The sequence below is a fragment of the Podarcis pityusensis genome, assembly GCF_964106645.2.
Source record: "Podarcis pityusensis genome assembly, chromosome: 17".
NCBI lineage: Eukaryota > Metazoa > Chordata > Lepidosauria > Squamata > Lacertidae > Podarcis > Podarcis pityusensis.
Genome location: NC_138042.1, coordinates 29,049,908 through 29,063,068, shown reverse-complemented (window position 1 = coordinate 29,063,068; position 13,161 = coordinate 29,049,908). Strand labels below are relative to the sequence as shown.

General features: G+C 44.5%; 1 protein-coding gene across 7 annotated transcripts in view; it reads left to right on the top strand.

Moving 5' to 3' along the window:
* The window catches only part of ZNF462 (zinc finger protein 462), a 150,064-nt gene that overhangs the window by 87,458 nt on the left and 49,445 nt on the right, over nt 1-13,161 (top strand). For 6 of the 7 annotated variants that reach the window (XM_080986653.1, XM_080986650.1, XM_080986647.1 and 3 more), the window contains 2 exons: nt 3,074-3,192; nt 8,921-9,112. In XM_080986653.1, the coding sequence (XP_080842779.1) occupies nt 3,074-3,192; nt 8,921-9,112 (311 nt within the window). The remainder of the gene's footprint in view (nt 1-3,073; nt 3,193-8,920; nt 9,113-13,161) is intronic. The other variant, XM_080986652.1, reaches the window with a different exon arrangement.

Sequence of the window (13,161 nt, the reverse complement as noted above, 5' to 3'; positions counted from 1 at the left end):
TAAAAGTCTGGTAGTTCTTCTCTTTGACATCTGGTGGGAGGGCGTTCCATAGGGCGGGTGCCACCACCAAGAAGGCCCTCTGCCTGGTTCCCTGTAACATGGCTTTTCACAGTGAGGGAACCACCAGAAGGCCCTCGGCACTGGACCTCAGTGACCGGGCAGAACGATGGGGGTGGAGACACTCCTTCAGGTATACTGGACCGAGGCCGTTTAGGGCTTTATTCATTATTAATCATTTCCTCCTGCATCTTTTATGATGATCCAAATCTCCATTATATCAAAAATTCACCATTAAATTACAAGTGATATTCCAGCCCTACTAACAATTTTAACTGTTTACAATGGTCTTTAATAGAAGTTATAATTTTTGCCCATTCTTTATTAAAATTTTGGTCTTCCTGCTTTCTGATTCTTCCGGTCATTTTAGCCATTTCGACATAGTCCATCAACTTCATCAGCCATTCTTCTCTGGTAGGGACTTCTATCTTCTTTCCATCTCTGGAAAACTGTCCCTTCTAGGTCACCACAACAGAGCATAGTGTATTGCGGGACTCAGCACCCAATTACAGCACACCAACTCCCAGTATGTACAACCCCACTCAGGGAGACCAAAACTCAGATGACGAGATGCATGGCATGAGGCTATAACTCTCTAGCGCTCATCATGCACCCTTAGAGCTCACAAGGTTCTGGCAATGGGAAATTATAAAGAAAGGACACTTCACACAAAACAGTTCAGAATACACATGGGGACTTGACATTGCTAACGCTTCTGTGCCTAGAACTCTTTAGCAGGTACCTTACCTTGGGACCCCAGACACATCAAGAAGACTCACTCAACACAATGAGAACGGCAGGACAGAGCACTCAACCCAGGTAAGCAAGGGAAGGGTGAGGGACACATACCTGTTGTCTCCCATGATTCCCCCAACCTATTTGCCACTGCCTCAATGGTGCAGTGGGGAGGAGTGTCTCACACATGCACGAGAGGCCATTATCCCTACACGCAGGTATTATTTTTGGGCTGGGCACCCCGTTCCAAGCCTTGCTACTGCCGACCAAACATATGTCAGCACTTTTTCCTTCGGTGCATAGAACGAAACAGCCGTGTTTCACTGCAAACCCCAAGGGGTAATAAAATCTCTGCAACATCCCTTTCAGTGAAGGGATGAGGCTTTGGAAGAAGCGCTGGCTCAACAGCCAGGTTGTGGCACCGCTCCTCCTTCCCAACGCTTCTTTACAAACATCTGCCATTCATCCAGTAGATTTGTGTAGGTGTGTGACTACTGCTCTGAATTCTCTTGTGTCTCCTGCTTTTCTACAGGCTGCTTCCCGCAAGCGCAGGATTTATCCCACACAGCGTTCTGTGCAGAAGGGGACGTGACCAGGAGCAGGGTCCAGGATGCTCCCACCTGTTCCCTCGTGGAGGAACGGAAACACCTGTAGCTCCATGGCAGACGGTTAAGGAACAGGTGAAGGTGTCCCTCACCTGGAGCTGGTGCCTGCTGTCCACCAAGCTACTGCTCAAGGCACAGGAGCCCTGCTGGGGCGACTGGTTGGCAACCCCCACCCCTCTATGTGTCTTTCCTTTCCGGGATCAACCATCCTAAAAGCTGCTCAGTAAAGGTTTTGCAATTGGCCTGCGTGTCGTTTCTTTATTTCCGATTGACAGATGGGAATCCCTTTCTCGCACCCTAGTAGGATTTGGCTTCTGTTGGCCTGGGGGGGTGGCACTCTGATGGGGCAGGGAACTTGGTGAAATCAGGGGCAGTGGCCCCAACCCTCGGCAGCTGGTTTTTCTTGGGTTGCCTGGGGGCAGGCCTTATAGTGTGAACAAATGGGAGGGAGGGAGGGAGGGAGGGAGGGAGGGAGGGAGGGAGGGATGAGGAAAGGAAAGAGATGGTTTGCTGGGAAACGACCAACCAGTTTAGCCTATTAGGCAAAATAGCAGGGCTGGGAGGGTGGGGGGAATCTGTCATGTGGGTTGCCTGGGGAAGGATTGGGCCAGAAAGGCTGGGTGGCCATGCAGGAAACGTGTCTGACTTGCTGCTGTTGGAAGCAAGACGCTCAACTGAATTTATTGTAATCTAGTCCAGCAAAGGCAGATTTATCAATTTTTTGCAGGCTGGTTCTGCTCTGATAGCAATAATTTCACCATGGATATCTTTATTTGCTTGCATTAGGAAATGTGCTCTTTAGTGGTAAGCATTGTGACTGCGTCTCTGCTAAGAAAACGTGCTCCCTTGCACAAATAGGCACAGACCTTTTTCTCGTGGCAGAGAGCAGGAACTTCTCAACCACCTGCTGAATATTCTTATTTCGACTGATAAATATTAAAATGAATGAACAATGGCCAGTCAGATAAAAAGGGAAAAGCTCTTGAAGTTACTGCGTATTTGCATAGAGATTAGCTATGGAGACTCAACTTCCTCTTTTCCTCATATGAACACACTGCAGGCACATTTGGACTGGATATAAAAGGATGGGGAAAATTGCTGTTTTTCAACATTTCAAAATTCTACCTATTTGTTTTCCCAGACACATGTTCAACTTTTCGGTTTGCAGCACAAGTTTGAAACTGACATTTGTTTCAATATTATTTGAGTTGCAGGCTTGGAAAGAAGTATTTATAGATTGAATGAGTTTGTTTACAGGAGGGTGAATTTCAACTGAACGTTAGAAAAAACCCAAGGTTGTTTCTGAGTTTTTAGAGCAAGCTAAGAGGATCTGGTAGCTATATTTTGGTTTTGCTCCTTTATTAGTCCTGACATTAGCCTGCTAAGTCATCTTCAAAGCAAGCTTCCCCCCCCCCTTATGATTTTATATCCTTGGCTTTATCAATTGTTTTGCCTACTTGCCATAATCATTGGGTGCAAAAGATGCACCAGATACAACCCAGTTTGGCTTTCGTTGGCTTGTATCTTACGCAGATTTCTCCGCCACGCTTCTTTCTGCCAGTGTTAAGTCAAAGAAGTCTTGCATTCAAGTGCCATCCAGTTTTCAGCTGAAAAAATGATTCACAATTTCCCCTTCTTTCCTTTTGCTTCTCATTGCCGCTTCTCCCTTGACAAAGTTTGGATCGCCATATGCAAGCCCACCATGGACATCATAAACCATTCCGCTGCAAACTCTGCCCTTTCAAGTCCTCCTATAACAGCCGCCTGAAAACTCACCTACTCAAAGCTCATGCTGGTAAGTCTTATTCCTCCATTTCATGGTGAAGAAGGTCTCTAAAGCATCTCTCCTCCCCCCCCTTGCAGCTACTGCTGCTGTTAATCAGCCAGCTTGTCATTTTTTTTTATCATTTTATTGCCTTGGAGTGTGCGTTCAACCCAATCAGGAGAAAGGTGTAGGCACAGTGTTGAAGTTAAGGCAACATTACATTGAGCAGAACTGAACTTGGAATTGGGCCAATCACATTAGGTGGAGAGGGGATCCCAAATTGGCAGGTCAGAACAGCAAGCCGGGTTGGAAATCAGGCACATAAATTAATCTGTCCTTGGGGTGGGAAGCAGAGAAAGAAGTAGAAGGAATACTCTTGAGATTCCTTTTCAAGTCTTAAGGGTAAGGCTTTCTGGAAGACGTTTGTGAGGCAAATGCATTGAGCACTGTGGCAAGGAAGAGCTGTGTCAAATTTTCACCTTCAAACATTTTTAGATGAAATGCATGCTTTCAAAGAGTAGGGAAATCATCCTGAAAGGGGATTATCTTTCATTTTTCCCCATGCTCTATTTTAACCCGTGCACAGCCATTCTCCATGCCCCTGCAAAAATACCTCGCTGCTTTGCACTATTTTATTCATTTTAAAGAGCCACAAAGGGCTTCTTCCACAATGTGCTTCTAGCCAATCAGGGATCCCAGGGTGAATGTAACTGTGTCATGTCTACTTCAGTGAGAGCAAATGAAGTCACAGTGGAACTCACAGTAGGATGAACCCCGGAATGTACATTCAGACACACATGTCACGGAGAACAGTGGAATGTGTGCTTGAATGCGCATTTTCATGCACATCCAAATGTGTGTTCCATGAGACTCTAGCTCATCCTGATATGCATTCCCGGTGTGCACTTCGGCTGCTTCTCCCTGTTTTGTTGCATTGCAGTGCCTTCATTGCTGCAGTGCTTCCAAACAAGGAGCGTCACCCTGGTTGGCCAGGGCAACTGGGATGCACCCCTTCTCCCCCTACAAGTGCCTGTGCACCTCTTTGAGCATCTTCTCCCCCACCTCTACAAAGGAAGGAGAACTTTTTGATGGGTTTTGAAAGTATTTATGTAACTCGGCTGTCCTGGTTTGGCTCAGCTCTGCTAAGAATTAGAACTAGAGAGGTAGGTTTCGTGTTCTCTGGAACCTAAGCTTCCTACAGCAGCATCCCTTAGGCCACGAGAGCTTTGTGGATGGGTGTGTTTGGTGGCAAATTAATGGGTAGTAATTTTTGGGCATGGTCTTCATTAGCAACATTGTAGCCTGAAGGTAGTTCAGTTTGGTACCTGATTCATTAGTTCATGGGAACTTTGGTATTCATTTCAAAACCCAAGAGCTCTGATCAGTTTTGTGCTGAAGAGGCATAACTTCTTAGCTAAACGACAGCCGTATTTTGGTTGAGTTCTGTAGCAGCGCCCATTTCAAAGATAAAGGTGAGAAGCTTCATGCAGTTCCATTTATCATTTAAAGTGTGGGTTGGTTGTTGTTGTTTTATATATTGATGCCAACGTGTTGTTCAAGCATGTTATCATTCGTAACTGTATCTGTGCCAAGTCCAGTTCTTGTGGTTCAGCTTATTGGCTATTTATTGGCATTTATGTTGTGTACATCTCCCATATGTAGCAATTCTGTCAAGTATTCCTGGAGCGTTCTTGGTTTTGTCGGGGGGGGGCAGATTTTAGGGGAAGTGGGGATGGCTTCCTGGGAGGCTGTGTCTTCTTGGGCTCTTCCCAATGACCATAACTCTTCCAAATTGTTAGAGAACAGGACATGCTGAATTTTCTTTACTGAATGTGTCACATCTTGTCCTTAACTCCCCACAAGTCAATTATTTAAATTACGTTACTCCAACAATAACATTTAAAAATAATGGATGGGGCTCCTATGGTCTGTAAACACTCATTCACAGTCCACTAGCTTTATTAAATCATATAACAAACATTCTTGAAGGCATGCATTTCAAAGCATTGGGGTAGTGTGATTTCACAGTATCACTTGGTCCTTCTGAAGTTGTAGTTTGGTAGTTAGTACAGAAGTTTGCATAGCAGGGTCCTTCTGCCTTAACTGTTTCTTTCTTCAAACTATTCATGAAACGAATCACAACTGTAAACCAGTTGGCAGCATTTTTTTTTGTTCCAACTAAATATAAAGTTATGAAAGGCATGGAGAGGAAGGATAAAGAGTGACACCCCCCCCCTTTTTGTCTCATATGTACAGAACTTTCTACAGGTTCAAGATCAACAAGAAGTACTATTTTTACTCAGTGCAGGATGGATTTATTAATCCTTTAACAAAAGCCACTAGCCGGAGGTTAAACAAAATAATGCGGGAATACATCAATGGCAGTATGCCTACATGGACCTTTCATATACAGCAGGGATAGGGAATCAGTGGTCTTCCAGGTATTGTTGGACTACATCTCCCATAATCCCTGGTATTGGTGACTGGAGTTGATAGGAATTGCAGCCCCACTATATCTGGAGAGCTACAGGTTCCCCATCCCTGATATGCCAAGTCTTTCTGCCTCTGAATTAGCAGATGCTCAGGACAAGATGCTTTCACATCTTGCATCTTAAGCTTTCTGGGATATTGGTTGGCCAACGGAATGCTAGGCTGGATGGCCCCTTCTTCTGATCCAGAGGGACTATTCATTTCAGCTCATGCATGCACATAATGTAGCTCGGGGTTAGTTTCATTTGGCTGAACTGAGAAATGTCCAGATACTGACTGCATTGTCATTTGAAATCTTTGAGGGGAAAACACAAAAGTTTTGCTGTTGACATAGCATTCCCATTTCTGTTCTGATGCAAACAACTTGGATCAGTTGGATTAAAATCTCTTGGGTTGAAATGTATAGCTGCACTTTTTGGCTTCTTCATTTGACCTGCTGTCATTACTTTCTTTTCTTTTCTTTGTTGTTGTTGTTTTTGTTGTTGTTGTCGTCGTCAGTTTCATAACTTAAAGTGTGTTGCCGCTTTCTCCCCAGTCATTTCCGTCAATCTGCACAATAACGATTGATTATTATACTTCACTGTGTTTTTTTCTGATTTGTTAAGTTTGGACAAGGTTGTTGCTGCTTTAAATGGTAGAGAGAATCTTACAAAATTCTGAGTGTACTGGCTTTGGCATGGGCAGCTAACGGCAGCAGTCCATAGATGAAATAACATAAACCCAGTTTATGTGAGCATGAAAAGGCATTTGTGCAACAACCAGTGGGGGCCGTGGGGTTTATTTTACTCACCCACAGCCCAGTTTGCCTGTATTCACCCTGCGACCCAGTTTGCCTTTGTAATGGGATTGAATGTAACATACATAGGCCCAACTAAGTGGGATGTTTCACCAACAGAAACAGGAATAAGTATGGTGGGTGGCGAATAGGGAAGATTTGGGGGCCCTACTTTATGTGTCTAGGTGCCACTTGCCTGTGGGTGACACAAACGAGAGGAAAGGCAGCAGGGCTTGAGGCCTGCTGTGACCCAATTAAATGTATTTTGGGGTATGCATTGCTGTTGGACAGCAGGATTCATATGCCTACCCTTGTGGGGCTGCTTTCTCTGTTGATTCCAAATGGCATCTTCCCAATCCTGCCTCAGCTGCTTGCAATCCTTTTTTTTTTTTTTTTGAATTCCCACACTGACCAACTCATCTGTTTTCTGGAAAGGAAGCGGTGGTGTTTGTTATGCTTAGTTAAATATTTTAGAGCAATTTCATCGCCCCAAGTTAATTGGTTTGATGCTTGCTTTAAGAGTCTCGTTCGGCTTTCTGCTTCATAAGCAAATCATGCATCTCTTTTTGGAACCTCTCTTTTGTGCACAAACCCAGAGGGCGCTGTGAACCACGCTAAATATACTGCTGTGGACTTGGGCGCCTATGAGCTTTTCCGTATCAAGCGATCTGTGCTGTCCCATTAGCATCATCACATAGGATGGTTGATAAATACAGTCCCCTTAAATCAGAGTTTTTAAAAGGTATTAATTTGGCTTATAACACTCGATAACACACTTCCTTTGTTGTGGCCAGTGGCCCATGTACATATTCGGGTCCATGGTCCTTCTGTCCAAGGAAGGACCAGAAGCAGGGCTCACCCTCTGTGCACAGCCTCACGTTGACCTTCTCATGACCCTCTCATGGGGAAGTGCAGGACTGAGATCCATTTATTTGAATGTAGGATCTCCCTGCCCTATGGGACCCAACCTTTCATTCAGATTGGACCCAGAGGGCCCAAGAAATCTCCTGTTTAGGTCATTCATTTGTCTCCACAGTGGAGAGGGGAACATGGGGAGAAGCAGAAAAGGTGAATAACAAGGAATCATGGAAACTGGATGCTGTCTCTCACTGGATACAATCCTGGCTGAAGAAAGGAAATAATATGATTTCCCGTTTATTCACCAATCCTCCAGAAAATGTTACAAATGCTGGTCAATCCCTTTTCATGTCGGCGCAAGGTATACAGTTTAGGTTTTTCACAGTTCCAGTTTTAGTATGTGATAGAGGACTTTCTGTTTCCAAAGTAAGATTATTTTCACTACATGGGATGCTATCTCCTCAGTGTGTGCCACATCACAACCCAAGTCTTGGCCACTTTTGCTTCTCAGGTCATGACTGGTTCCACATGCACTCCAAAAGCTGCTTTGCAACTTCTTTACGGCTTGGACCACAAATCCTAACTGCATGGCTTTTCTTCTTTGCTTTGGCTCCTGTAGCACAGTTTCCATCTGGCTTTGTAATCTTGACTGTACAATGGCATTCTCAAGTTCTGTCCTTTATTGTTAACCTGCTCTGGCCCGAGCACTGGTTATGCTGCGTCTCATTCCCAGGCCCTGCTTCATTGTGTTAGGCTTGCATAGCTCAAGGATTATCAGTCTGGCAGATGGTTTCACGTTGGGAGGGAAAAGAGCTCATTCTTAGAGAACGGTTAGGAAGACGGATGGTAAAGGGGTGATACCAAATACAATGGCATTATTTACAGAGAACAGTAAAGCAAGGGATTTCTGAGGAGCTGTTTGCAGCCTGCATCAGGCTCATCCTCTAATGCCATAACCTTTCAAATTTCTGATTTGTTTTATATATACGCTGCTGTCCTTGTGTGCAAGAAAACATAAATGGGCTTTTCTCCATTTCCAAGTTAACTTCCAAAGAAAGCATTAATGAGCAACACCCACCCGCCTTTACGCCTAGTCCTGGTATTCAATGGGGTGTCTATGATTCCTCATCCATGGCCTCGTGACCCAAATCAGGATTGGGCAATGGTCACATCATTGGCCACATGACCCACTAAGAGCCATGACACATGGACAATGTGTTTGTGGTTTCAGCTTCCACCCCTGCTGTCTCCTTTCTTGAATCTTGGAAGGTTGACTTGTTTGCCGCAGGCAAAAGCTGTACCTCAGAATAGCTTTGGGTTGGCATCTTCTACCTGTGGCAAATAAAATCAACTGGTCCAGTTGCCATGCACAGTTAGGAGCTACAACCAGGGAGACAAAAGCATCCTCTGTGATGGCCCTATTGGCCCCGAGACCAATAGAAATAGGACAGTTAAAATGATTTTACTCTCTTTTTAGGACTACCCAGAGGAGGAACCCATGGGATTCTCACTGCTGAGTTGAATAGGAGGAGAAAGAGATTGCCCCCTTCCACCTACCCCTCTCCTCCCTTCCTATTCCCCACCCCACCTCTCGTCTTGTGAGCTGATGACTTGCCTGTTATTTCGCTCACCCAGGTGAACATGCCTACAAATGCTCCTGCTGCTCATTTTCCACCATGACAATCAGCCAGCTGAAAGAGCACTCCCTGAAAGTGCATGGGAAGGCACTGACACTACCAAGACCACGCATTGTCAGCCTTGTAACCTCGCATGCTCAACATGCCTCCATGAACCACACTACTGCTGAAGAAGTGGAAGACTCTAATGGTAAGAGGCGCTTCCATTAAAAAACAAGCACAACAACCCTAGAGGAAGGAATCAAATTCTTCTCTTTACTGGGGGAAAGAAAGCAGCTTGATCAAAGACATAGTTCTGATTTAGAAAAAAACAAAAAACCAGTTTCCAAATGAGCAAATCACTATCCAAATAGATGCTAACAAACTGTTGGAGAGCCGTGCTAATTCACACTCCAACCCTTATAATTGGCATGTAAAATATTCTGATTTGCCTGCCCTTCTCATTGAGTGTTTTAGGGTTCCATGTTGTTAGTACTTCACTACAGTCATACCTCAGGTTACAGACGCTTCAGGTTGTGTGTTTTCGGGTTGCGCACCGCGCCGAACCCAGGAGTACTGGAACAGGTTACTTCCAGGTTTTGGTGCATGTGCAGAAGCGCTAAATCGCACTTTGCGCATGTGCAGAAGCGCCAAATCGCGACCCGTGCAGATGCGGCGCTGCAGGTTGTGAACATGCCTCCTGCACGGATCACGTTTGCAACCTGTAGTGGATGCAACCAGTGGAGCGTCCACTGTACTTTAGAACAAAAAGTGGAAGAGTATGTGCCCAGCTAAGGGGCACATGGCGGATTTTCTTGTTGCAGAAACAAGCCTAAAGTATTGTCTGTTTTTGGCTGTTACCACGAGCGTAGTGACTGGTGTTTGAGGAGACTAACAGATTTCTTCACTTTCACATAAGCGCATTTGGAGTCAGTACAGATGTAATGAGGACCTTCCTTAGCCATGGTTATGGAATGGACCACAGAATAGCTCCCTCCATCCTCTCCCCTCTCTCATCCAAATTCCTGCATATCCTTTCTCATGTTAATTAGGGTGTGAAACCAACCCTTGAAACAGATTAGCAAGTCCTGGTTCAGTGGGAATGTGTTTGGTACTCATCCAGATAACTCTTGTTCCAACAGTGAACTCTAATCATAGTAAAGGGTGGAAGAGGGAGTATGAAATCCTGTGGTCTGGGCCCATTTCTTTAGCAGATATTAAGGAAGAGTCTGTGTTGCATCCATACTGGCCCTCAGGGATATTCTGTAGGAACAATGGCACCTGTAAGGAGAGCATTATGGGAATTCTGCACACTATGAGTTGTTAGAATAATTCAATGCTGTTTGAGACTTTTTGCCTGCAATGGGGTGCTATCTGTTCCAAGAACACTAGTAAATCTGGAGTCATGTTACTTAGTTCTGCAGAATTAACCAGATAGTGTATCTAAGGCAGAATGGGCTGCAGTTTGTATCTTGAGAAATCCTGTTGATCTTTGCTTGACCGTAAGAATATATGAATTCTAGTCTTCCTGTAAGAGGTAGACCCCCTAATCATGCATTAGCTCATATTCTACCCTTCTAAATCAAATAAAACTGTGTTTTAGAAGCCGCTGGTAGTTTGCTTCCAGGCGGAGCCTTCTGGAAAATCCAATGGATGCATAAAACTCTCATTTGTTCTCTGTGAATGTTTAAGTATCCAGATTTAGTGTCAAAAGATCCCTCTGCTACAAAACTTAATAATGATATAGTTTTTTTATTTGAGAGTTAACAATGCTTCATGTGCACGATCTTGCTGTAACTTCACAGGGGTTGGAGGGTATCTGTGGTTCTCCAGATATTGGACTACAACTCCCATCATCTCTGGAGCTCATAGGAGTTGGCATCCAACAACGTATGGAGAGTCACGGGTGCCCACCCCTGTATTATGGGGTAGTTATATTTTTCCCTATGTGGCATGTGGGAGGACAGCTGAGCAAGAGAGTGGCTTCCCTAAAGCCATTTAGCGAGTTGGTGGCAGCTGTGATATTTGACTAGGGACTTCCTGATTCTCCACTCAGTTTCCTACACAAAGAAATGATGTCTAGCAATGAACTCATCAGGTGGCGAAAGAACAACTTGAGAGCATAGTTAAGCCCTGAACTAAAACCAGGGAGGTAAACCAAATAAGCTTTTTTCCTAACATTGGCAAAGATGATGATTTATCCTGTTCCTTATTGTAAATTTGCGTAGTTGGTTTTATGTTTGTGAACATTTGTGAGATAGAAAGAGTAATTCATGTGGACTTTGGGTAGTTTCAAACCCTTGTCATTTGCTAATGCTAAAAGTGGTTTCACCCATTGGGCAGCAATGCATTTTCTGTTGAGTGTACACTCAAAAAGGAGAAGAAGCTGGTCACAGTTCATTGATGAGTGTACCAATATGGTGCACGTTTTTTAAAATTCACACTTCTTCTTTTTTTAAGTGTTCCTTTGAAATGTCTTAGAAATGTACACCTAAAACCAAAGTGTGTGAAGCACTGTTCGAGAAGTTGTGCATATGTTCTCAAAATCTTATAATACTGGAAGAGTGAGAGAGGGGTGCTTCCTCTATTTTTAAATAAAGTTTTTTTCCTCTTGGTTACAGCTTTCTAATAATAAGCAGCCAACACATCTATTGCCAGGATGTCTCTGTTAGTCGACCAGCTTCAGGAACAGAGACAATGCCCGTTCACCCTTAACTAATAGGCTTGTTAATCAAATTATTTTTGACAATTATGGAAGCTACCTACTAAGGAGACTGTCAGATTACAGGTGTTGGAATAATCAAATTGACATTCTCAGCACTACTTGATAAAGAAGGAAATCCCTTCCGCCATTTTCTAGGCTTTATGGTACTAGCCATAGACTGATTGATTTGGATTGTGGTGGTGACTTAGTTTGCTTCTAGATTTCTAGAAGGGTATTGCAGAGGTGAAAGTCCTTGGCTTTTTAAAAACAGAAAACTGAAAACCTGCACATGGCTGGTGGTGCATAAGTGCAAGATAACGACATTACTTGAAAGTACAACCGAAAGCAGAGGGTGTACATGAGATGAGTTTGCATGTACTGCTGTGAGGAGTATAAAATGTGGAGTTCAGACATGACAGGAGAATCGCCGCTGTTCTTGTGTGTATAAGCAACCTCTGTTTGTGGACAAGCTCGTAATGGAGTTAAATTTGCCAATGGTACATAATTTGATCAGTGGTGAGCATGAACATGCTTAACAATAAAACCTTGGGGATTCATTCGGTGATGCACAAGCAGTCTTTGTCTCATGCAATGGAACTGTGTAACTTCCGTTTCCTCTCCTTCCTCCATTCCACACCGAAAATCAGCTCGGGGCTTTGCTTTCTGGAGCAGATTTTGAGGGAGTGAGGAAGAGGAAGGGGAAGATCCACCACAACAAGTTGGAAGTCTGTTCCGTGAGCGGAACAGGAGGATTGGATACAGCCCTGGGTCATTTTCTTGTATGGCAAATTAAAGAGGCGGGAATGCAGGGCCATTAAAGTTAATGAGCAGTGTTAATCAAGGAGGTTGTGTTATATGTGCAGCGTAGGTAATCTCAATCAATGGGCACATTAATTGGGAAGAGTAATATGTTTGCATGTGTTTTATTTATTTACGAGGATGTCTAGGCCTCCTTTCTGTCATAGGCTACTTCTAAAGAACGTAAGGAACATATACAATTAGGCCAGGATGGATGAGTTGATTCAAATAGAGGTGATTTTAATCAGCTAGTGGGGGGGGGGAGGCCGTTTTAAGCCATTTATTTAAATCAAGCCACCTGTTGACACCGTTTCATATATTTCCTTTCAAATGGTGCAGACCTGAGCATCCAAAAGTGGCATGGAGGGAAACCCCTGGGCCTGGCAACCTCCCCTGCTCTCCCCACCACCATATTCTGGGAGATCAAGAGGGCTTTGGGATCCAAAGGTGTTCCTCAGTTTGCCCTGACATGCCTCTGGAATGTCTGCATTTTGTTCTCCCTGCCACAAGAGCATTGATTGCAGAGGGGAAACGGCAAAGGTTTCCTTGGGTGCAATGAGGAGGCCCCTATGGATGAGATCTCCTTCTCTGCCCATGAATCTCCCTCTTCTCCTACACAGAGGAAGGTCTGCAAAACCCTTTGTCTCCCTTCAGTAACCGTAAGGCAGGGGTCGGCAAGGTTTACCTCGCCTGGGCCGGTTCACTGCTGCGGAGATCACTCTGTGGACCGGATTGCGACTGCGCATGCGCAGACACGA